The sequence below is a fragment of the Cervus elaphus genome, chromosome 8 (genome assembly GCF_910594005.1).
Source record: "Cervus elaphus chromosome 8, mCerEla1.1, whole genome shotgun sequence".
Classification (NCBI taxonomy): domain Eukaryota; kingdom Metazoa; phylum Chordata; class Mammalia; order Artiodactyla; family Cervidae; genus Cervus; species Cervus elaphus.
In genome coordinates, this window is record NC_057822.1 from 23,984,891 (window position 1) to 24,011,585 (window position 26,695).

At 40.7% G+C, this 26,695-nt stretch overlaps 1 protein-coding gene across 3 annotated transcripts in view; it reads right to left on the bottom strand.

Annotated features, from left to right (window-relative positions):
* The window catches only part of ACSL3 (acyl-CoA synthetase long chain family member 3), a 72,967-nt gene that overhangs the window by 7,509 nt on the left and 38,763 nt on the right, over positions 1-26,695 (bottom strand). For all 3 annotated transcript variants that reach the window (XM_043909880.1, XM_043909879.1, XM_043909881.1), the window contains 11 exons: positions 24,900-25,316; positions 15,019-15,196; positions 13,708-13,817; positions 12,522-12,660; positions 10,776-10,926; positions 8,936-9,059; positions 8,412-8,483; positions 6,453-6,592; positions 4,421-4,593; positions 2,778-2,852; positions 1,538-1,729 (listed from right to left, as the gene is read on the bottom strand). In XM_043909880.1, coding sequence (XP_043765815.1) covers positions 1,538-1,729; positions 2,778-2,852; positions 4,421-4,593; positions 6,453-6,592; positions 8,412-8,483; positions 8,936-9,059; positions 10,776-10,926; positions 12,522-12,660; positions 13,708-13,817; positions 15,019-15,196; positions 24,900-25,277 — 1,732 coding nt within the window. In that variant the 5' untranslated portion in view covers positions 25,278-25,316. The remainder of the gene's footprint in view (positions 1-1,537; positions 1,730-2,777; positions 2,853-4,420; positions 4,594-6,452; positions 6,593-8,411; positions 8,484-8,935; positions 9,060-10,775; positions 10,927-12,521; positions 12,661-13,707; positions 13,818-15,018; positions 15,197-24,899; positions 25,317-26,695) is intronic.

A 26,695-nucleotide genomic window follows, 5' to 3' on the forward strand; every position in this document is an offset into this window, starting at 1 on the left:
ACAGGGCCAGGAGTGGGGCACATTGGAGGATAGTATTAACACACCTTTAATACATACAAATATTGGCCACTCCCCACAAATACTGGTCATCCCCAAAGTAATTTGTGATCAGTTAAGTTCCTTATAAGAGTTAGGATGAAATTTAAAACACATAATAAAAAGAGGCCCTTATTTCTGTACCACTGAATACCTTTCTTTTAAAAACTTAGCTTCTTAAGGGACCTCATCCTCAGGGCTTCAGGTATGTTCGGCTCAACAGATTATGTCCCTGGGACACATTAATACCAGAAAGGTCAAGAATATATACTCAAGTGCCATGTGAAAGCTCACATTCTATCTAAAGAGAAGCAGGATGAAAGACCGTATTACTTCAGTACAACATGGTAGTGCTAAGTGCTCAGACTCTCCAATTTGCTGATTTGGGAAGAATTCCTGCACGTGAGGCCTGAACTGAGTCTTCAGAGAAGACTGAGCAGCAGCCAAGTGGAACGGCACTGGCCAAGAACAGAGCTGGGCCGGTCTGCACAAAGGAGATGGGGGCAGATGGGTGAGCGGGGCCACCCCCTGGGAGCCACCCAAAGGCTTCCAGCAGGAAAGCAGTCAGTGAGACAAGGGTTTAGTGACCACGTGGCAGCCACGAGAGGGAGCACCTAGCAGGAGCAGGCACTGCAACAGAAAGGCATTTCCCGCAACAGGGGAGCCAAAGGTGCGGACCTGACCTAAAATCACAGAAACAGGGGGAGAGAGACAGAACGACAGGCGTATGTTACAGGGTAAAGCAGTGGGATACAGATTAACTATGGGGAGCTGGCTGCAGCGGCTGTCATGTCCTGCCAGTGTCCAGCTGGCATGGCTGGCATAGAAGTGCCATTAACTGGGACAAAGAACCCAAGAGGAGAAGCAGGAGAATGTGTTTTTCACCGGTCAGTCCTGGTACTGAGCTGCCAGGCATTCCTCAGGTCTCAGTGGCAAGAGAAGGACATGCTTCAGACAGGCAAGAGGCCTGCCCGATAACCTCTGCATACACAAACATGGCGGCTTCCCGGGCAGCTCAGCTGGTAAAGAATCCGCCTGCAGTGCAGGAGACCCCAGTTCGATTCCTACATTGAGAAGATCCCCTGGAGGAGGGCATGGCAACCCACTCCAGTGTTCTTGCCTGGAGAACCCCCATGGACAGAGCAGCCTGGCGGGCTGCAGACCATGGAGTCGCAAAGAGTTGGACATGACTGAGCAACGAAGCACAGCACGCTAAAATGAATACTGCCTCCTAAGAACTGGGCTCTTTAAGGGTTATCTCGTAGTAATTAAAAATACCACTTCTGAACAGACCTTAAGGCCTCATGGCATGTCAAGCCTTGTAATTCCATACAGTCCCTGTTGTGCATTTTTACACTGCAGACCTGATAGAGACCATACCAACGTCACAGAAAGATGAATTCTTACACTATTAAACAACTTCTCTAAATATACAATCTCTTTTTTGAAAAGACACTACAGTAACATCTACTTAAAGAAAAACAGCAATCAGCTGGCTCACCAATGATCTTCAAACAACCGTCAGGGTCAAACTCCCCAATGTCTCCAGTACAGAGCCACCTCTGTCCGTTTTCATCTTCAAAGAAATCAGCTTTTGTTTTCGCTTCATTTTTGTAGTACCCCATTGTCACATTTTGGCCACCAATAAGAATCTCACCCCTGGGATGTGGTTTATCGGTATTAAAGTATCCACCTAATAAACAGAATAATTTAGAGTTAATTGAATAGTTTTATTCCTCATGCACCAGGTGAATATTTGAAACCGCTAGTTTCTAAATAGGGACATCTGATTTTGATCCAATTAGGGTTTCCCAAAGTAAGGCAGAAACTACGAACAAAATTCATCATTAAATCTAGCTACAAATTTTCAGTTGTTTAACCATAAGCACTTCTACTTTCAAACTACTATTCCGAGAAAAAAAAAATAAACTCAAAAACCCAACATCTAGTGTATAAAACAGTTACATATGTACTGCAGGTCAGTTCCTTTAAGGATTCTGTAGAGATGCTTAAATATCATACTAATTAACTGATAAAACTGTTAAATTGTGCATTTTGAGAATCAATCTCAGTATAAAGTCAAACTAGCATATATTTAGAGGATTTATTCCTTACAGATAACTTCAGAATGGTTCCAAGTTTATGAAACATTTTCACTAGTTTTGCTAAAAGACAGCTGAAAAGTGACACCCAAGGCTTAGGATCTCTTTGTATAAAAGAAAAGTGCATCCAAACAAACTAGAAAATAATATGCACATGTTAAAAGGATCAAGCATTTTAAAAATGACTAGTATTTAAATGGAATGAGCAAACGATTTTTATGTAATTATAGTAAAAATTTCCTTCTGATAATTTTGGGTTGAAGCCCTCAGAGAAGAGAAAGAAAAAAGAAAAGAATAGGTAAAAATCTTATGTTTCATAGGATGAATTTTGTGATTTTGTTTCTATAAAATATGATCATTTGCAATTTATGGGCATTATTCATTTAATACATCTTCAACTTTTCCCCATAATTCTTACTTGCATTTATGTATAAAACAAGCAAAAAAACCAATTCTTCAAAATCATCTCTGAAACAAGTCAAAATAAATTCACTCATAGCTCTAGATAAACATATTTCTATTTATAAAGGACAAAAGTAAGCACTTATGGGTGATTTTATATTCTGAAATAAAGAAGAAAAGGAAGTAAAATTCTAATACTATACAAATTAATGCTCTGTGGTTAAAACAGGTTATTACCTTCCTCCCAGTTCTTTAATTTGATTTCACAGCAAACTAATGGTGCTCCCACTCTGCCAGTATTGTAGTCCCACACTAAGATGTAAATGAAGAAAAGTATTTGATTATGGTAGTTAATAAACTGCTTCACTTTTTTTCTTTTAATTACAAAGATTTATCCCAAAGCTTAGATATCCCCAGAGAACCTTTACAAGCAGACGCAGCCCACACTGAGGGGTTTTCTTTCTTTAATCTGAAGTGGTCATAAACAAGACACTTTACAGAAGGGTACAGAACCTCCAAGAATCGTGGGCCCACATTTCCAGCACAGCAACAACTACAGCCCCTGACAGACAGGACAGGCCTGCTCCAGTTTTCCCAGATTCCATACCATCACATTTTCTTACACCTACTAAGTAGCTGCTTGGTTCGTGACTCTGTCCTCCCTGTTTTAAAAGATGAAGGAGCACAATGGTTTACAGCTATTCCACTTTCTTACTCAACTTAACACAGCTTTGCAGGACAAATAACCTCTCCAGTCTTCCAAGTGAGACCTCTGAAGCTCCCCTCACACCAGCTTATGCTCCACACCCTATTTAAACTCACACAGTAAGAGTTCAGAGGCCAGGCTGGAGGTTCAGACTGTTCACTTCCAAAGATCTGGAGCAAGAATTCACCACTATTATGAATTACTACTGCATTAGGTTTCCTTTCCAAGGACCATTCAAGTATCAGAAATAAAAGGTTGATACATGATACTTTACAGATTTATTTACAACATAAACCATCACTGCTTAATAGCGCAGCCAATGGAAACCTTAAAAATTGAAGAAATTAAGGCTCCTGAGGAACAGAATGTGCTTGTTTTTAAGAGTGCTTGTGTATTTTCTGCAAAACAAGAGTTACAAGCAGCTCCCAAAAATATGAAAATGATAAGAGAACACAATGGAAAACTGGAAAATATGGAAGTAGTGAAGGATAAACCTGGCATAAGAATGGTACACTAAATCACTTAGGGCAAAGAAAGGAAAATGAATAAGGTTTAGTGTCTACAAATATCTAGAGAAAACAAAGGAGCAGCATAGTTTTTTCTTGGACTGGAGAACAAAGTAAGTTTCCTCTATAAAAGGGCACACGGGCACTACAGAGTCGCCTGGGCACCACTTGGGTCATGGACCAGTCACCTAAGCTCGTCGCCATGATCAGCTCTGGGAATTAGACTCTCCAGACTGAGATCAGACTCTAGTTTCTCACTGCACTTATTTTAACACAGACCACTCACCTCAATAAACATTTCTGAATTTGATCCTTAATAAACCTAAACAACAAATACACTAATTTTTCTACATAAAAAGAAATTTAATAACTGATATAAGATCATATATGTATACAATACAGCTAATGCTTGTTACTAAAACTTCTTTTCTAGAATGCTAAGTAGTTTTTAATACTACCTATCAGTTTAACATGAAAAAACTCCTCTAGATGAACTAGTGACATACCTAATACATTCTGAAAACTGATTTCAACAATCACAGTACTTGGGATTTACACAAATATTTTAACCGATTTTCTATGTATTTGCAAAAAACAACCCATACCAAATGGGCCAGGAGTTGCACCCCAACCTCTGTTGTAGACACCACTCTGCAGACAAAACTAACCTTCTGTAATTGTTCCAGCCCCACAAGATTCAGTGAGTCCATACCCCTGACCAACAGGACAGCAAAAACAGATGTTCATGAATCGCTGTGTGGTTGCAGAAAGTGGAGCACCTCCACACAACAGAAGTCGAATATTTCCACCTAGCAAGCCTCGAACTTTCCGGAAAATAAAGCTAAAAAAAAAAAAAAAATCCAATCACCGATTTTTAAAGCTGAATGGGATTTTCCAAATCATTTAGACTAATCTCCCAATTTTGATATATAGGAACACCTCGAAGATAATTTAGGGTTCAGTTCCAGACCATAACAATAGAGAGACTATCACAATAAAGCAAGTCACTTCAATATTTGGTATCTTGGTACATACAAAAATTATGTTTATACTATACTGTGGTCTATTAAGAGTGCAACAGCATTATGTGTAAACAGCAAGGCATACCTTAATTAAGAAATAGTTTATTCCTAGCAAATGCTAACCATCTGACAATAGAGGGTTGCCACAAACTTTCCATTTGTTTAAAAACAAAATCACAGTTACTTGTGAAATACAATAAAGCAAAGTACAACACAATGAGATATGCCTATGAGATGTTGAGATCAAATGACTTATCCAAAGTCACAAAGCCAATTTAAGAGATTCTCTTGACCGACTATTTAAATCTAAATGTCTATCCAACCAAATTTATTCGACCCAAGAAAATGTGATTTTCTCTTAAGAACTGTAAGAAATATTAGAATTCAAAATTGCCAGGTTTAATTTTGTATAGTAATGGAAATCCTTTGCTTATGGCCAGAATAATTAGTTTTATATCATTATATAACACACATTAATATTGAATAACTTTACTGTATCTTCATGAAGTTTATTATTAAAAGCAAATTATTTTTTTGCTTTAGCTTATTTCATTAGAAATGTATACATATCTGTAAATAGCAATTTAGCTCTATAGAGAGTTTCACTAATTCAAAGTATCTGGTAAATTTAAAAAGGAAAAAACTCAAATATCTAATTGAAATGCTTCTGAAAATACACTAAATAAAAAGACTGCTTACTACCTTGATGAAAAGAGGGGAAGGGTTTTGTTCTGTATTTAAATAACTTTGAAAAAGACAAAGACCAAAGGCAACAATTTAAAATATGTATGTATATAAATAAATCTAATATATATGTGTATATATAAATGTACATGTGTGTATAGTAGTGTTAGTCACTTAGTCGTGTCTGACTCTTTGCAACCCAATGAACTGTGGCCTGCCAGGCTCCTCTGTCCATGGGATTCTCCAGGCAAGAATATTGGAGTGGATTGCCATTCCCTTCTCCAGAGGATCTTCCTGACCCAGAGATCGAACCCGGGTCTCCTGCATTGCAGGCAGATTCTTTACAGTCTGAGCTACAGGAAAAGTATATAAATACATATATGTGTGCATATAAACATGTGTGCATAAATAGATATTATATGTGTGTGTATAAATACATGTGCGTATTTTGTATATACATATAACATATGTGTATATACAAATATATATATAATAGGTTTACAAAGCAGTTATGTATCTCACTGGAGAGATTAGTAAAATGCAGGAAAAAATTATAATAAAGCTTTAAGCGTGACACATTTGAAAACTATATTAATATCCCCATAAAAATTAATTTGAATGTCATACTGTTATTGTCTAATTTCTCAACTACTTTACAGTTAAATATACTTATTCTATTAGTGCCATGGGGGGAAGGGTGGAATAGGTCACAAAACGTTTAATATCTGGTTGCCATTTTATATTCATATCGAAATAAATTTAAAAGCAAAGAGAAACTACTTCTCAAAATAATTAAAATCATGTAAGTGGCCATCAAAGATAATAAACACACTAACAGTACAGTAAAATTTTTGGTGACAATTTTTTTCAAATAACATCGAAAGCTTCTTTAACTGCTCATGTTCTTATGCGAGACGGAATTTTTAGAGTCCCTTAAGATAATTAATGTGAACAAATGATCAAATTATGAAGGAGAGGGAGAGCCTTTACGCACCTATCACACAGCGGAGTGCTGTGCCCTTTTGAAATCTGTTCCATTTTGTAATTATAGGCCAGAATAAACAGATTGCGTTGAAAACTGCTCATTTCATTCACTTTATTCATGACATTTTTGTAGATTCGATCCATGATTTCCTAAAAATATACAAATGACTTAATACAGTCAATAATGCTCTCGGCTACCTTATTTAGAAGCTTAACATCAGATGACTATTTCCATTAATAGAGACATTTTAGAAGAGACATTCTGTCAAAAATAAACTTTTAAAAAAGAGCCACACTTTGTTTAAAAATGAGATTTCTGTAAAAGTAATTTTTAATAGATGTTCAGCAGTAGGCAAGAGGGAGATCTTAAAAACCTTAGGGCAGTAACATGCCATCACTGATTCTTACACTGCTTTGTTTATTTATCTTACTTGTGTGTGTGTGCTCAGCTGTGTCCAGCTCTTTGCAACCCCGCGGACTGCAACCTGCCAGGCTCCTCTGACCATGGGACTCTCCAGGCAAGAATACTAGAGTGGGTTGCCATTTCCTTCTCCAAGTTATCTTACTTATTCTGAGCTAAAAACTAAACTCACTAAATAAATGAACATCTGTATGAAGTGGCTTTTTAAATTCTCATAACTTTTACCTTATGAAGATATGAAGTGCTGCATTCTTTGCTCACAAAAACCATGGGGTTATTCTGCTCGCTTGTCTTGATCTTTAATGCTGCACCCAGGAAAAACTTCCCTTGCCTGCACCGTGTGTCGCTTGCTACTGCTATTACTATGACGCACACTTTATTGACTTGAAAGAGTTTCTCTCCACAATTTTATACTATACTTATTACTTATATGAATCAAAAATTTAAAGAAAGATATTATTAAGGAAACTACATACTACAGAAACTCCAAAACTACTGATCATTTATATTTGACTTATAATAATGCTCGAATGTGAACACTTGGTGTGCGTAGTAGTTCAGTCGTGTCCGACTCTTTGCAACCCTCTGGACTGCGGCCTGCCAGGCTCCTCTGTCCATGGGATTCTCCACGCAAGAATACTGGAGTGGGCTGCCATTTTCCTCTCCAGGGGATCTTTCTAACCCAGGGATAAAGCCAGTGTCTCCTGCGTCTCCTGCACTGGCAGGCGGATTCTTTACCTGCTGAGCCATCCGGAACACTCGGTATCCAGTTAAAATTCAAACAAAACAGAAAGTCTCGTAGAATGTACACTAGGGGCACCGAAAATCACTACCGCCCCATTTCTACTGGTCTCATCCCCAGGTCCCGCCCTACGCCTGACACTACATTAAGGGGCACAGTGCTTCGGTGTCAGTCATCCAGCTATACCCAACTCTTTGCAACCTCATGGACTGCAGCCCGCCAGGCTCCTCCGTCCATGGGATTCTCCAGGCAAGAGTACTGGAGTGGGTTGTCATTTCCTTCTCCAGGGGATCCTCCCAACCCAGGGATGGAAGCCAGGTCTCCCACACGGCAGGCAGACTCTTTACCATCACAGTGCTTCTCGGGCAATTCAAAGTAGCACCAACTTCTCTGTCACTTTTTTCTGGTGTCCAGGCCAGACTCTCCCTAACGGACTCAGGAGGTGTGATTTGCTTAGGAGGAGATGATCTCCAACCTTTCCTCCTATCTCCTGCTGGGCTTCAGGTCTCTACTAACAGCAAACAGATATCACAAAACTGATTTCAGCAAGAAGCTCTTTAGGGAAAGGAGTTGATGATGTCATATGGAAGCTGAAACTACTATTATGTTGATTGCTTAATTAACTAGATGAAAAAGATAAAACATAACCAAATAAATACTTCAGAGCTCAAGGTACTATAGATAACAAATAAGGAGTAAATCCTACATAGACTACCTTGTCAACAATGTCTTTTCCACTAGCAGTTACATTCTGAAGATGCTTTTTTTTTTTTAGCACTCAATATTGATTAATGGTCAATTCTTACCGGGACAGCTGCCATCAGTGTTGGTTTCAACATGGATGTATCTCCTTTGCTTCCTTTTTTTATTTTTGAAGACTACAGAGAGAAAAATAGGTTTACATAAAGTGATCATCATTTAAAAAATTCAATGAAACGCTTAAAAATCATATTACAAAATTTTATAATTTTAATCTGCGACATGACGCGAAAGTCGCTCAGTCGGGTCCAACTCTTTGCCACCCCATGGGCTATACAGTCCATGGAATTCTCCAGGCCAAAATAGTGGAGTGGGTAGCCTTTCCCTTCTTCAGGGAATCTTCCCAACTCAAGGATCGAACCCAGGTCTCCCTCATTACAGGCGGATTCTTTACCAGCTGAGCCACAAGGGAAGCCCATTTTAATCCACTCATATTCTAAACAGACCTTAAAAGGCAAGTTCTTTTGAAATGATTAACTGTTACCCTTATAGTATACTGTCATACTGAATGAAAATTGTGTTAAAGATAATTATGGTTTCTTAGTATCTCAAATCACAGAAGTTCTGTTACCTGATCTGCTAAAGTCTGTGGTGAAGAGTAGCCGATGCGGCATCCATGGGAGAGACAGACAAGCTCAGCACTTAATTCTAAGACGTGGGCCAGGGGCAAATATCCAATATAAACATCTTTCTCCCTAGAAAAAAAGGAAGATGCAAGAAGCAACAGTCAGGTGCTGTTTCCGTGAAAAGTGACTCCAGTGGGAGCAAGCTTTAAAAGGCACTGGAAGGTCCCTCTGGGCTCCGTGTGTGCATATGACAGACCCTGGGAGTGCCAGGGGAAAAGAACTGCAACACAGCTCCATCTGAAGCTGAGGAGGCACACACAGGAAGTGGCTCCGTTTCCAGTCCTCCCGGAAGGTGCTCCCTAACTGAGCACTGCACAAGCAGAGTTCTAGAGCAGAAGAGATCAGGACTCGGAGGGGGTAAAAGCATGAGGGGTTCTGAGGCACAGAAGAGTCCCCCACGGAGGGATTTGACAACTGATGGGCTATCAGAAAGGACAGTTCAGACAGAATCCACAACCACCTGCCAGCAATCTCAGGAAGAGATTCTTGTTCTGAAAGTTAAATTATACATTATATAATAAAATGTATATGTATACATGTGCATATTATTTCAAGAACTGCTCCCACTCTCAAAATATGAAGGGCAACTTCCCAGAAGGAACCAGTTGCTCTTAATTTTTTTCCTGAAAGTTATGCATACATAAGAGATTTCTATCTGCATCCCCAAATTCAATTCCACAGTAACATGTACATATTTACAATTGCTACACATAAAGGCAACAAAAATATCCAACCACTGTACAAGATCAGTCATCACAATACTGGTTCCATCTCCGGGAATGTTATCCTCACTTCCCTAAAACTCCCTCCCATCTGGCTTTCTCACTGATCTCCTTCCTGTTCCAGGAAACCCATACTCTCCCCTGCTACTACTCGACTGTATCTTGAAAGAAAAAATCAGACTGAATGCAGGAGCTCAATAAATACTTAGTGGATATATTATTTGTTCACTTGAATTATAATACTGAGGTATAAAAATGACTATGACAGTAACAATACGAACTGATTAAAATATTTCAGTTCAGTTCAGTTGCTCAGTCGTGTCCGACTCTTTGCGACCCCATGAACCGCAGCATGCCAGGCTTCCCTGTCCATTACCAACTCCCAGAGTCTACCCAAAGCCGTGTCCATTGAGTCGGTGATGCCATGCATCCTGTCATCCCCTTCTCCTCCTGCCCTCAATCTTTCCCAGCATCAGGGTCTTTTCAAATGAGTCAGCTCTTTGCATCAAGCGGCCAGAGTACTGGAGTATCAGCTTCAGCATCAGTCCTTCCAATGAACACCCAGGCCTGATCTCCCTTAGGATGGACTGGTTGGATCTCCTTGCAGTCCAAGGGACTCTCAAGAGTCTTCTCCAACACCACAGTTCAAAAGCATCAACTCTTCTGCACTCAGCTTTCTTTATAGTCCAACTCTCACATCCATACATGACTACTGGAAAAACCATAGCCTTAACTAGACAGACCTTTGTTGACAAAGTAATGCCTCTGCTTTTTAATATGCTGTCTAGGTTGGTCACAGCTTCCCTTCCAAGGAGTAAGAGTCTTTTAATTTCACGGCTGCAATCACCATTAAATCAGGTCAAGTTTGCACTTTTAAAGTAAAAAGTAAATATCAACAATGATACCTACAAAATATATTTTAAACCTCACAACTATAATTATTTTGTAATTTTTATGTCTTTTCTGAAGAAATGCCTAACTAGAAACAGACTCTGAAAGACTAATTTGATCATATACTAAGAAATGACATTAATGTAAATACTTAATGTAAATAATAACATACCCGAGTTCTGGAATCCTTTCCGCCATCCCAGTTATACCAGCAATAATGTTACTATGAGAGATCATGACCCCCTTTGGAATTCCTGTGGATCCACTTGTGTACATGATTACTGCGATATCTGAGGGCGCTGGTTTGCTAAGGGGTTTGTTTTCTGTATTAAAGAAGACACACATACTCCTGAGAAATTTAACTATATCACCAATTTTTTTATAATCATTTGTTAACAACTGTTAATTGTACTCACACAAAGGTCGATAAAATAGATCAAGCCCCTGCACATAAGACATAGCCTACTTGGACAGAGGTATACAAATCTATAATTTTAAGAGCTATGAAGAAAAATAAAGCAAGACCAGGTGAAAAAATGGTAGGAAAAGTGGCAGGAAACGAAAGTGAAGTAGCCGCCAGGACGCGGAGTCTCCAAGGTCATGCCCACAACTCTGGATTTCACACTGCGTGGAAAGCAACATCACTGTGAACAGGGACTTGTCTGCAACAAGGACCACACTAGCTACTGTGTGGCTACCTAACTTAAAAAGGAAACAAGAGGCAGAGAGACAAAAGGCTATGCCAGTGACTCGACTAAGAAATAAGGGTGGTTAGACTAGGGTACCTAGGCACTTGGTAAAACTGTTCTCTACTTCACACTGTGAAGCTAACCTGGCTATACTCAGAATCTCCCCCGCTGGCACAAGCCCAGGAAGAGCAGCCAACATCCCAGACAGGTGACACAGCAGAAAGACAGAAGTAGGTCATGGACAGCACCACTCCTCTGCCTGAATTAATCTCGGAACTACCCTAAACGTGGTCTTCTTCAGTAAATAGGGAAAACATTTTAAACTTGTTCCCAAGTGCACCCTTGCTCTCGCACCTGTCAAGATATAGTTCTTGACAACTGTTCCTACTCAAGTCCTTGCCTCCTGACCTGCCGTTCACTCCTCTGTCCCACGGTACCATTCTCCACTGCCACCACTTTCTAGAAACTGTCCTCTGAAGTGACTCTGGCTAAGTCCAATGGCACTTTTGCAGTCCCTGCGTCCCTGGGCTCCTCCAGCGCACCTGGTCCTACGAAAGACTCCCGCCTTCTGAGCGGCTCCTTCTACTCGGCCCCGATGAACCACACACCACCTGTCTTCTTCCTTCTTCTCCGGCCAATTCGTGGTGGCCTTTGGAGGGACCTCTCTCTGTGGGTGTCACCTACTCTCTTGGCTTTAATTAAAACCTGTTCTCAGCTTCTAAATCTTTTAACTCCAAACTTAACTCCAGCATATTAGACTTGTACACACCACTGCCCACTACAAAGCTCTATTTGAATGTCCCACGAGCACCTAAATGCAACATGCACAAAATTAACCTCAGCATAACCCCGTTTCGAAGCCGAGTGAAGTATAGTCCCACCATCCTAACAGCTTTTGTGAAATCCTACAAGTTTAATGATGTTATTACTAAAACTAACTTTAAACCATTTAAAAAAGAGAACAGGAAAAACTGTATCATGTATAAAGTATTTTAAATTAATTTCAAATAAATACTACTTTTAGAACCTTCATAAATGACTGTATTTTTCCTTAAGTCTTTTTTTTAAAGGGTAGATGATAGTATACTTAGGGTGACCTTTCTTCCCAAGTGATGATCTAGAAAACCAGTTTATCACCTGATCTAACTTCAGAATCAGATACCTGGATCACGTCTAGAGAACATGGTCACTGCAGAACAGACACAAGGAAGCGGGGAACCGCCACCTACCCACGCTGGCCTTGGCTCCCAGAGCCTGCACGGCCGCCATGGTATGCACGATGACGCCCTTGGGGAACTCAGACCAGGTCGGCGGCCTTCCATCCACAGTGATGATGTGCCGCAGGCGAGGGACCAGAGAAACGATGTCCTGGAAAAACACAAGGATTCACTGCATTTTTCTCTGAATATGAGTGAACGTGTGTGCATGCTCAGTCGTGTCCGACTCTGCAACCCCATGGACTACAGCCCACCAGGCTCCTCTGTCCATGGGATTATCCCAGCAAGAATACTAGAGTGGGTTGTCATTTCCTACTCCAGGGGATCTTCCCAATTTAGGAACCCAACCGGCCTCTCCTGCATTGGCAGGTGGAGGCTGTAAGACTACGCCACCTGGGAAGTGTATTCTTCATTATTCTGTATTAACGAGCTTTGCAAATAATCCAGGACACAAGAAGAGTAGTTTACCATGTTTCAAACTGTTCATTTCTTGCCTCAAAAAAGCAAGGGTTGAGGGTACTGACATGACTACCCCTTTTATAACATGGACAACTATCAGTCTGAAATACAAGTTACTGTTTTATAACATTAGATTTACTGTGTATACCTGTTCTTTGGTATAATTTTAATCAATAAAGTTAATTCCTTGCAAAAACGGGCATATAAACACATATTGCCTGAACTACAAGGTAGCCAAATTTTCCCCATGCTTTTAAGGCAAATAAAGATATGGGGAGAGAGGAAGGGAATGATCTTATAAGCTTATTTCCAAAAAATAAAAAAAGAAAGGTCAGATATTATTGTTTGCACAGAGAGTTCAGAGACTAAAATTCCTTTCTCCCAGTTTCATAAAGTTGTTAACTTCCCTTTAAAAAGTTCTGAAACTTATACTCAATGCTTCAGAAGTAAATGAATTACTGGTTTAAAAATAACCCTTAAAATTACAAATTTATTGAAAATAGACTTGAAAATAGATGAGCACAAGGAAAAAAGCTGTAATCCCTCCACCTTCCACATGAACATACAATATCTATGAAATCTACTTTTTCTTTTCTAAAGGAGACTAAATTATGATATTCCCCCAAATTTATAGAGATATTAAAGATTTTAAAGCTCATGAAAGAACTAAGTTTAATAATGAACTCATGACCCTGAAAATTCTAAAGTATCAGACAGTTATTAGAAAACTAGTTCTCACCTTCAACTTTGTCTGCAAGAGTTCTTTACTAGTAATGATGTTGGTCACCTCTGTTTCATTTAATCCATGAACAATTGCTGGACCCCCTAGAGTAGCATACAGCGTAACAACTACAGGGAAAAGAAAGGGCAAGTCAAATACTTGGACATTTCATAGAAGTATGAAGTGCAGTTAAATAAAGCTTCTGACCACTGACGGAACATCTAAACCATAAAATGTTAGATCCATAATTTGTGATCTAAATGTGCTGTGTTATTCTAAATTATTTTAATATATTAATTAACATGATGCCTACTCACTCTTCTATAATTCCCCCACAAAATTTCAACATTTAAAAATTTTTTTTCTTTCACCTATAGATGCTACTCTGGAACTGTGATATTGAAAGGAATTATATTTGACTTCTAAAATGTCAAAGTCATAGATGTTAACTATTTGAAACTAAAATATAAAAAATATACCAATAAAATAACACACTGTCATATTTAAGATATTATTTCTTAAGAAAATAGCACTAATGAGTGGTAATACTACTTATTCTAAAGTAGAAAAATTTTAAGAAAAACAGTCTTAGAAATGTCAAAATTAGATAATAATGAGGAGGACTTTTATATGCTTTCCACCTAACTCAAAAAAGTTAAACAAAGTCACTTTAAGAGATAACTAAAGCTTCTTAAAAGAAACACACTGTAAACTTAAACCTGTGAAAACAAAAAGGTACACCAGTTTAAAAACAAAATACAGTGGAGGCATTTGCAACAAGAAATTTGATGATTAAAATTATTTTTTCCATTTCATCTGAAGTATAAAACAATGTCCATGTTTAATACCACAACTGACACCATAACCTCTGAACGAAACTTCTCAGACTACCTCACAGGCATCACAACTTCCACAAGTCGTGTTCTAGTTATACAACATAAAAATTCTCTATCGTTTAACTAGCAGCTAGGTTTGAGTATTGGAAGTGTTTTAGAGGCCAGCTGTCAGCTGTAGAAATGGCCTAACAAGATGACACCAACTTTAAAGGACAATTCTGTGAAGGGGTAGCAGAGCAATGACCCACAGGTGTAGATTTAGTTCTCCAGACCCAGAAAGTCCCCTCAGAATAGGTGCAAGTCCTCTTACTACATGGGTAATTTGTTCCACAACTGGTTCCTTTTCCAAAATAGACCAGTATGTCTTAAGTTGTAACAAAGGTGAAAATTAACATCTTAATTTTATCTCGGGAGGAAATACTTATCATAAAAAGTTAGTATCATCTCTCCCACACTAGGTCCATGCTTCGAGAAGGTAAGGAAGCCCACGTACGCTGAAAATTATACATGAAGCAGGCCTGTGCAGCGACCATCCACTCAGCTCTGGTTTCACAGAAGATGGCGATGTTGGTCTTGGGCTTCTGACCCAGCATCTGTAAGCCGTTTCCAAAATTAAAGGCTCTCACAAAGACATCTTCGTAGGAAAGCCAATTATAGCTTCCAAGAATAACCTGATAAAACAAACAAAAAAAACACACACAAAGAGCTTTCAATCATCATAGTATTAATTTCTAGAAGGACGCCAGGATGTGTTCCAAATTTCAACAGAAAATTATGTTTGTATATAAACTATTTTGTTCTAACAAAAAGCTAGAAAGCGAGTTTCAAGGGAAAACTCTACTTTGAAAATTAGCTATTTTGAGATATCTTCTATGACAACTCAAATCTTCTGCTAAATTTTTATCATTTGGGCAATTGTTTTTCTTTTAAAAAAAAAATTCAAGGTTTGATGGGATCTTAAATGTCAACTTTCTGGCCAAAGGCACATATATTAGTATTTCATTTATAGACTTCATTTACTTAAACAATGTGGGTGTTGGTATCTAGTATCAAGTACTACTGATACCAAGCTTTTACAAATTTTTACTACTTAAGAATTATTGGATTTCAATATCAGATAGTACAATATGATTCACAAACAGACACTGGCCAGATCCAAGCTAACAGAAATGTTTATGGCCATTCAATTTGACCTGCTGTACCTAACTCTGGATATGCAAAGTACTGACAGTCTCCACTGATACAACCAGGTGTGTGTGTGTGTGTGGGGGGGGGGGGGGGGGGGGGTAGCTACACTAGTCACCAAAGCCCCTCTGTAGAATGCTCCCTGCCTCAGCGGGGCTCTCAACGTTTCATCCGTGCAGGTAACATCAAGTCTGACCTTAGCAGCAATCCCCTTTCAAGTGTCTTTAGGAATTTTCTCCAACTTAGATCAAACCACAAATCCCTAATTTTACATGGATGAGACAGAAAGCTACTCTTGCTGCAAAAATATATGGACAGTTCCCAAATATGCCTGTGTCATTAACATATGTCTCACACACCTTAAAACCATCTAACCATATTCATTTTCAAAAACGCATTTCGGTAATAGAAATAAGCACGTTGGATGAAGATAAAAATGGAAAAACAGTTAAATACTGCCCTCTAGTGTCCAATTCCAAGTTGGACTTAAGAAATAAATTCTTACTTTGATGGATAAGGGGCTTCCCTTGTGGCTCAGCTGGTCAAGAATTCTCCTGCAATGCGCAAGACCTGGGTTGATCCTTGGGTTGGGAAGATCCCCTGGAGAAAGGAAAGGCTAACCACTCCAGAATACTGGCCTGGAGAATTCCATGGACTGTATAGTCCATGGCAGAAAAATATCTACTTTTGCTTTGACTGTGCCAAAGCCTTTGACTGTGTGGATCACAGCAAACTGTGGAAAATTCTTCAAGAGATGGGAATACCAGACCACCTGACCTGCCTCCTGAGAAATCTGTACACAGGTCAAGAAGCAACAGTTAAAACTGGACATGGAACAACACACTGGTTCCAAATTGGGAAAGGAGTACGTCAAGGCTGTATATCGTCACCCTGCCTATTTAAACTTATATGCAGAGTAATTCATGCGAAATGCCAGGCTGGATGAAGCACAAGCTGGAATCAAGATGGCCGGGAGGAATACCAATAACCTCAGATATGCAGATGACACCACCCATATGGCAGAAAGCGAAGAGGAACTAAAGAGCCTCTTGATGAAAGTGAAAGAGGAGAGTGAAAAAGTTGGCTTAAAACTCAACATTCAAAAAGCTAAGATCATGGCATCTAGTCCCATCACTTCATGGCAAATAGATGGGGAAACAATGGAAACAGTGAGAGACTATTTTTGGGGGGCTCCAAAATCACTGCAGATGGTGACTGCAGCCACGAAATTAAAAGACGCTTGTTCCTTGGAAGAAAAGCTATGACCAACCTAGACGATATATTAAAAAGCAGAGACATTACTTTACCAACAAAGGTTCGTCTAGTCAAAGCTATTGTTTTTCAGTAGTCATGTATGGATGTGAGAGTTGGACTATAAAGAAAGCTGAGTGCCGAAGAATTGTTGCCTTTGAACTGTGGTGTTGGAGAAGACTCTTGAGAATCCCTTGGACTGCAAGGAGATCCAACCAGTCCATCCTAAAGGAAATCTGTCCTGGGTGTTCATTGGAAGGACTGATGCTGAAGCTGAAACTCCAACACTTCGGCCATCTGATGTGAAGAACTGACTCACTGGATAAGACCCTCATGCTGGGAAAGACTGAAGGCAGGAAGAGAAGGGGACGACAGAGGATGGCATCACTGAGGCGATGGACATGAGTCTGAGTAAACTCCGGGAGTTGGTGATGGACAGGGAGGCCCTGGCGTGCTGCAGTCCATGGGGGTGCAGAGAGTCAGACACGCCTGAGCGACTGAACTGAACTTGATGGTTAAGGCAACTGAAATGAACTTTAGTAATTTAACTTTAGTAGTCCCAAACTCTCACTGCAGCCCCCACCCCACCGCCACGAAATGCCCAGCACAAGGCGCTCCAATGACCTCTAAAGGAGCTCTGTGGGGGGAGAAGGCAGACGAGAATTGGCCAAAACGTGTAGGAACTGGATTACAATTTTTCAGAATTTCACACTCCAAAGATAAGCCTATGAGCTACCTCCTAGATTCTAGAATCTAAATGAGTTTCATAAGTTTCAGAGAATATATGTGCTCTGAAAAAGCACTAGATATATAACCCAAATATATAAACTCAAAAGATGCTGCAAAGAAATCAAGCTAAGAGTTTAATTCAAGTGTAAGGGAATTCTGAATTTAATTCTTTAAACCACTGAATTTTCTAGGAGTGATCTTTCCCATAAAGATTATATTTAAGGGACTCTCCCTACACCGTAATTTTACCTAATCTCTGCTAGAAAAGGCTTCTGATCCTAACTTGGTCCCTATGGTTAGTCCAACCTGGAGATTAAATTATTCTATTCCCTGCCTATACTGTTGAGCACTGCTGAAGAATATCAAACTTTTAAATCCAGGATCACAGATCTCATCATCCAGCAATCCTATTGCGCTTCCCTGGCATATTCATTTTCTCACCCTGTCTGAAACCTCTCTACTCAAATGTCCTCCACTCTTTCTCTCTCCCTTCTCCACTTCCACCTGATGACACTATCTCACACTCCACTGAGAAATTAGAAATTAAACAGAATCTCCTTTGCTTTCCTACCACCAAGTTCAATACCGTACATGTACACACACCATCTGCAGTCCCCAGGATATGACAGTGGCTGAAGTGTCCCTGAACAAAGTCCAACTCACTAGGACTTTGAAGAGCTTCCTAAATTGCCATCTCTAGTCCTGATGTGTACTTGGATATTCAACCTACTTTTTCACTTGATTATTCAACTAAGGATGACTTTAACTGATACTCCCCTCGAAACAGTCACTTCCTCCATCTTACCCTATCATCCTAGCCCATCTCTCCTGAACTTATGAATGCTGACTGGCCAACTTCCACTCTTATTCCTCTTCAGCCCCTTCTCCCTACAGTAGTGGGTTTTTAAAAACATAAATCCACGTACTGCCCTGCAAGTGTCCTGTCTTTCCAGTAGGAATGGAATCAAAACCCCACACTCTGCCTTACAAAGTCCTAACGGCCCTAGACTTTGGCAGTGTCTCTGGGCCCATCTCAAACCCTCTGTCCTGACTCACTGCCTGTAAGTACAACTTTGTGCTTTCTGTCCTTCAAACAGGCAGCGCGGGAACCAGGATGAGGCAAGACAGGTGCTTAGGACACAAAATTTAAGGAGGCACTCAGTCTCCGGTCTGAGTGCCATTATGAACTCTGCACCCTCATGCTTCACCCAGCTGGGTTCATTGCTACTTCAGAGCCACTGCACCATCCTGCCCCACTGCAGAGAGGGTCCCTACCAATCTTCACAAAGCTGGCTCCTCCACGTCCTTCAGGCCTCCACTAGGCCATCACTGACTCGGAGAGGCTACCCCTGATCTCCAGTCAAGCTTTGATTCTCTACAATCAAGCTTTATTTCTTTACAATTAAGTCTGTTACCTTACTCATCATCTCTCTTCCTCCCATACAAACGCAGGACCAGCGAAGAGTAACCTGTGTGTCTTGCTCACGCAGGTACTTGTTTAACTTCAGTAGATGGTAGTGTCTCCCAGTACCCAGGCCACTGTTAGCACACAGCGGGCACCCAGCAATTATTTGCTAAATGTGTGGAAAGAACTGGTGCAACAAAACAACTTCAGTTCACTCTGGGCCTCAGAGTCTTCCACCTCTCCTCCAGAAGACTCATTTTCTAAAAGATTTTTTTTTTAAAGTCTATATGCACCTGATCATATAACTTCCATGGCTTCTTTTGTTCTGATCACCCTTCAATCACATACGTGCTGTGCTCCCACCTCTTAAATATTCTTTTCTGTGACCCACGAGACATAAACATGTCTGACTGTCCTAAGTCAGGAAAATACACAACTAGTGTACCACGGAGTCTGAGCAGTTTCTTCATCTGTAAGCCCACTCGGCGGCTAAAGGACCCCTCCGGTCATTCTGCTCTCTCACACCGGATTGGCGGTATTCTTACTCCGTGACACGTGTGACAGAGCACTGAGGTTTACACGCATGTATCACTCAGACTGTGGCTGCCTGGGCCTCAGGGACTCAGGGATTTACTTTTGTTCAGGAACCTATGAAATCAGATGCCTGGATTACGCTGATGAGGAAGGCCTCTTATCTCAAAAGAGGACTATAAAAATAAAATAGAGATAAGATACAGAACATGCTATAAAACAAAATCACATAATACTTAAACCAGTCAGGGCCCTGGAGAATGAGACAGTCTATAAAAATTAACTTTTCAGGTAGCTGAGTTTAACCTCTATCAGCATTAGAACTTTTACTTTAACCATGAAGAATAGAGGTATTTCAAAAGTATATATTTCCTACCTTTGACAAAGTATACCTGGCTTCATTTTACATTTCTCTCTGCAAATGAGCATCATTCTAAAGAAATTATCGTGACGAAGCCAGAGAGAGTGAAAATATTCAGTAGATCTGGACAGTTGGTAATAACCATGATGATAAGAAGGCAGCTAACCTCACCTTGTGTTTACTATGTGCTAGGCATATTCCAAGTAACACTCCCAGGAATTCTAAGATAGTTACTATTATTATCCCTATTTTACAGATGGGAATATTGAGGCATCGAGGGAGTAAACAATTTGCTCAAATCCCACAGCTATAAGTGACAGACTAGAATATGAATCCAGGCAGACTCACTCCAGAATCTAAGTACTGTACTAAACCACACACTCCAATTGCACTCCACAAAGGAGATGGGGTGTTACTGGGCCGGCGAGTAAGGTGGCCTGACTGACAAGTGTAAAAGGTCTGTGTTTGAATGGACTGTATTCATAGAGGCAAGAGCGGGAGCAGAAGGCTTGCTTAAAAGAAAGGGGGCAGGGGGAGTGGAAAGAGCAGTGAGGAGGGAAATAAAAAAAGAATCAGACTCCTGGTTTTCACCTTGAGCCACCTGGTACACAGCAGAGCCTTTAATAAATGGAATGGCAGGGTGAGGAGCTAGTGTGGAAAGGAAAACCAAGAGTTCTGGCAGGGGAGAGTATTAATATAATAACCAACCACAAATTCTGACCAAGAGATCAGCCGTTATATTTTATATTTTAAATCAAGCATGTAAATATCCTAATAAGTCAAAAATAAAAGTCATACATGTGCAAACAGGATAAAAATGTGACTCAAGAATTAAATAACACAAAAGCAGGCACTAAGAGAGAAAAAAAGCTAAGTCAACTCTTAAGAACAGAAACGAGTATTTCTAGTATCTTTTTTGATCAATTCAGAAGGAGTAACACAGTGAAACTTCTCTTTCTAAGCACTATGACTGCATGATTCCTTCTATTTTCTTCTAAGGTATGTAAAACATACAGAAAAAAATGTAAAGTGTCTCTAGTAGTCAGATCACTAAATGTTCAAGCTGGTTTCATGTTTTCTGTCTCACTGTTAAAAAAAAAAAAAAAATTTATTCTTTGCAACTCTGTTCTATTACAAGTGCATGTATTTCAGAACTGTTCTAGAAAATGATCACTTCATTGTTAATTAATTTCAAAAAACATCAGTACAAGCACTTGCTTTGGGAAGTCTGAAATCAGGAGCTACCAACACTGGTTCCACACGCTTCACTCGGCCATAGTTTTCTAAAACCATACGAGACTCAGAACGACAGCGCAACAGTCCTGGACAAGCTTGCTGGGCCTCAGGAACACAGCAGCCTCTGTTTCTCTGCCTTCTATTCTTCTGCTCGTCCCCCCGAGACCTGTCTCGGTGAAGCTGACAATACCAGCTTGCCCACACTAGTGTGATATGCCCACACTATCATGGACATAACTTCAGCAGAATCATCACCACCGCCTTCGCTTCCATTTACCTTCCCTTGGGAGCTCAAAACAAACGTGTTAAGACAAAATGGAAACAAAGCTTCAGAGTTCATAGATTTGAAATAAAGGTTTCAGTATCTTTGTTTCAACCATGCCAGATACACTCTAGGGTTAATCCCCAAAGCTCAGTCTCCCAAAACAGGGAGACAACTTTTGGATCTTGCTCATTAGCTTTCTTTTCCAACGTAAGATGATCTTCAAATATGGAAACTATTAAATGATGATACACTTCAGCAAAAATATTTCCCACTCTCAGTAAGAACTCTGAGCAAAGGCCACACTGCTTAAGCAACTCCACCCTTCCATTGAAGGGCAGGCTGTAAAAGGTCCCCTTACCACTATTCTTTCATAGCCAGCTCTGCTACAGCTGCAAGACAATGGATGTTAAATAAGGAACCAAGGGGTGGCGGTGGGGGAGCCTAGTTTAAGGCACAGTGGGGATACCCCTGTCCAGAGTGCAGACCAACAGAAACTGGAGTCTCGGCTAACCCGCGGTATAGCACACCTTCTTGAGAAAGGCTAACAGAAAATATTTGCTTCATTTATGACACACAAAACCTACTTTCCCAATGAGTTTAGTTTCAAACAAGAAGAAATATTATGTATTTTTTATATCAGAGTCTATATAAAGGCTTTTAGAAAAAGTTTGATGAATCACATGCAAATTTAATGGCAAATGTCAGTGTTAGGCAGACCCTCTGACAGTGATGTAGTAGAGACAGAAAAGATTGTTAATTGAAAATAGTTTTTCTTGCCTTCTAACTCTTCTAGTGGAGTTTAAATATTTCTCTGTTGAATAAACAATGAATACAAATGCACCAGGGTCAAGGAGGGAGGAAAAGAACCACATAACACTCACACATACATACAAACACACATACAAAAACATGCACAGGGCATAAAAACTTTGCTTGTGACCACTGGGCTATCTGGCCACATTTAAGGAACAGCTATGATAGCTCCAGGATTTTATTCTGTCCCAATTATACGGACACTTGAATTAAGAAGAATTTCATATTCACCATAGTTTTCTGCTTTTCAAATACTTGGGAACTAGTTTGCCGCTGTGAGTACTGAATGACGGAAAGATAGTGCTAACTCCATAAAACGCATGTGGTGTGTGGGGGAAACTGGAGAAAAATAAAGCTCTCTGCTAAAATAGGATTTCTGTGATATATGCTACATTAAATGTAAGAGAACCCTATCTTTGAATTCAAATAGCAGTAGGAGTTGTCAAGGACAAAAGTGAATGTTTATTTTAGATACAAAAAGCACAGAAAAGAAGGCAGAGTGAAAACCTTTAGCACTCAGAAAGTGTTTTCATAAAAAAAAAAAAAAAAGTTTTCATTACCTTTTATAACTACCAGATCCCTCAAATTCAGAATCAAGGATGGTGTTTATAACCATAAAAAGCAGTGACTAAATATGACAAAAATCAGATGCCACAATAATAAAGTATTTTGCAAATTATAATCTATAGGCTAGAGACGAGTAATCAGACATGTTTAACTATATGACTTCAATTTCTCAAAATGTGCCGTTAACTAACCATAGCTAGATTTTAACTTAGCACCCCCTCCCCCCAAAAAAAATCATTTAAGTGAGGCAAAACTAAGTCAGCAAAAGAAATACGAAAAATGCCTTAAAAGCAGAGTGAACATAGAATTTATCCAAGTCACTCTTGAGATTGCAAGGGGGCACTGTTGATGTCTGAGTAACAAGTACAAGTCAGGACTGTTCCATGTAAAACTAGATAAAACATCAGTCTATTTGAAGGTTAGGAACACATACAGATTCTGTTGTCCAGAGTTAAAAGAGAGTTTTCTTAATTTCTAGGACTTACTGATATTAACTTGCTTGACATCTCCTTTATGTTTCAAAGATGACTGGAATTTGTGTGGTAAGTGGCAAAAATTCATGGACCATTGAGTAAAACAGTATCATTCTCAACCCCACCACCACTACTACCCCCCCCACTCCACACACACACATTCTGCAGCAACAGAGGAAACGCGAGCATCTCGTTCCATCGCTGGGCTTACTCGGACTCTCCTCCAAGATCTGGGACCTCCTTCATGACCAACAGGAAAAAAGGCAGCTGGAGTCAGGACGTAGTTGGGAAAGGTAGTTAAAGAGAAAAGCAACTTCACCTACACAGGTATTAAACCTATAACCTAGCCAAATTCTCAACTGACTGCAGATCATCTTACTGCCTCTAAAAAAACTTCATCTTCAGTTTTCACCTACCAGAGCTTCAAGAACAGTTTATAAGAAACACACACACCCGAGTGTATAAACAGCATTTTCACGCCACTTCTCTTCTTCACAGCGCTGCACCACGGGCCTGCACCCACTCATGCAGGTCTGCCCAGTGAATTCCCAAATGATGGAAGCTACAGCGTTTCCACTCGACACCGCAAACTGTCCCACACACATACTTACAGAACACACACACAATCTCTCTCTCACTTTCTCCATTCATTCTCTCAACAACTCTGAATTAGTTTAAGGAGCACAGAGCCAGCCAGCCCGGGTTCTGGCCCCGCTGCACCACCGGCGAGCCTGACGCCCTCGGGCCAGTGACCCCTCTGTGCGGCAGCGCCGTCAGCTGTGAGGAGGGACACCCCCATCACACTAACCCGCGGGGCTTTTTACGTCTTATCTAAGTTGATAAACGTAAAGCTCTTAAAGCAGCCTGGCTCATCAGGAATGCTAATAAAATGTCATGAAGGATCATTACTTCCAATGTTAAAGATAAAGACCCTGAGGCAAATTTGTTACGTAGCTTTTCCAAAGTCACACACAGCTGGTGGGGGTCAAGGACAAGATCTCAACCCACAGTCTGGATCTGGAGTCCGGGCTCTGAGCCAAGATGTGACACTGTTAGTAAAAGAGGTCTTATTCTCTGTTTTCAAATCAATAATGGATGGCTTAATATTTGTGAAAAGAAATTCTCCAAAAGAAGGAAAAAAAAAAAAAAAACAAGGCACTTGTCACAACCAAAGTACCAAGACATTAAACATCCAATGGAACTTACATTATAATCAGAAAAAACAGGTCACACCCCAAAACCCAGAGCAATCTCAAGCACACAGGTGCTTCTGGAACTACCAGGGAATACAGTTTCAAACCCCAAACTGCCCTAGACCTTCAATTCCAAGCCTTGTAGACACTTAGGCGGCTCAGAAGTGCTCCACACTCAACGTCTTTGTAAAACTCAGAACAAATCCAAGCCAGGGGTACAGAAAGGGAACAGACTGCAGTCCAGTCCCTAGTACATCCATTTCTCCTGCCACATCAGCAAATTCCAACAGAAGCAGGTCGCATTTCTCCCTTGCTACCATTTCTTTATTCAGAGCCAATTCAAAGGCCGTGAAAGACCACATTACCTTTTTAAAAACTTTTCCATTCGGTTGCACTTCATCTTCCTCATTTAAGATTTCACGTGTCCCCAAGAGTCTTTTGTCCTTGAATTTGTTTTTTGCATGCATAAAAACTTTATCAAGTGTATCACATCCAGGGTATAATACGGAGGCCAAACCATCCAAGCTGTTAACAGATCTGTATGCAGAGTCGGGTGTTGAATTTACAGGCTTTGCTTTAGTTCGGTTTGATTTTTCTTGTCTTGACTCAGACAAAAAATAATATGGAATGTATGTTAAAACAGTATAAAGTGATATTACGAACTGTATGAAATATAAAAGAATGGGGTTGATGGTGTGTTTCAGCTTCATGGAAGACGGTTTTGAAGACCCGTGGTTATTCATAGTGTTCAAAAAGGAGAATTAACAGCTTTCTGTAAGAATCTAGAAGGAAAAGAAAGAAAGTTATTGGTCAAAAATCATTCTCCAATAATTTTAAAGGAAAAGTCTTTACATTAGTTAGGCAGAGGACTGCCCCCCCACCCCCAGTAGCCACTGGTATACTGGCTGCCAGCAACATACTGTCCACTCCTGCTATTTGTGGGACACTCCTCTTGTGCTGTTATCTATTAACCATGGAATTTCTACAGAAAAGCTTCCACGTCATTCTGTAAACAGGTGGCTTTCCCAACCTAACCCCAAGTAACCACAAAGACTTCCCAGTGGCGAGGAGAAAGCAAACCAGCAGACCTACAACAGGATGGAGACCAACACTGCACCCACTTGCTGTTCGTTCTTCAGGGTCTCATTACATTCAGGATGGCAAACACTCAGTACAAAGGCCACATTCTCCTCTCTCCCGGCCCCTGGAGCCGCTGCTTTCTTTCCCAGGGCGCCCCCTTCTCTCACTCCAGGCAGCGGCAAGCAACTGGAGTTAGCAAACCGCATGAAATTCCCCTTCCACAGAGATTCTAGATATTTTTCACTTTAGACAGATTACATTATAAAGCAAGAAGGTAGCAGACTTTGATCATTTTATATGCTGCATTTCTCAGATTTACTGAGACTCTTCCATGTGTTAAGACAGGGACTGGAACAGGGAAGGAAACCGCCTAAGCTTCTCCCCGCACGGTGCGGATGCATTCCTTGGGAGCACCCGGTGGGAGGAACCCCATGAGGTCAGGGAAACACGAGGTGAGCAGGCAAGGCTGCAGAGGCCACTCGCGGCTGCGGGCGGGCCCCTGTGGGCAGCGATACCTGAGCCGAGCGGGGGAGAGGGCGCTAGGCAGAGGACGCAGCCCTGTACCGCGGGTAGGTGATACTATCACCTAGCAAACTACCAACCACTCCACCCAGCTCCACCTCCAGGATTGTGATTTCTGACGCTCTTCACCTCCGTGCTGCAGAAATTCTATTCCAGGAAAGTGTGGCCGAGAGCCCTGAGGAATCCCCTCACCCCGTCTCCGCTCAGGGCAGAAGCTCTACTGCTGACGCAGCAGACCACGAATACTGGGCACTGTGGTTCATCAGGTCGATGCAGGGAGAGCAGCTCCACCGGTGGCTGCAGCCAAAGCCAGGACCCCATTCAAGAGCAGAGGACACGGTGCCCCTGGAGCAATGGGACAGAGGTGCTCCACAGGCCAGAGAAGCAGGCTGAAAGGATACAGAGCCCCCTAGCAGTCACTAAGAGGACTGACTGAGTTGGAACACAGAACAGACAAGTTCAAGCTTAATGGCACTGGAGAAAACAACGTAGACACTGGTCGTGAGCACCTAAGATGAAGCCGGTAGGTCTACAATAGAAAACATGCCGAAGGGAAGCT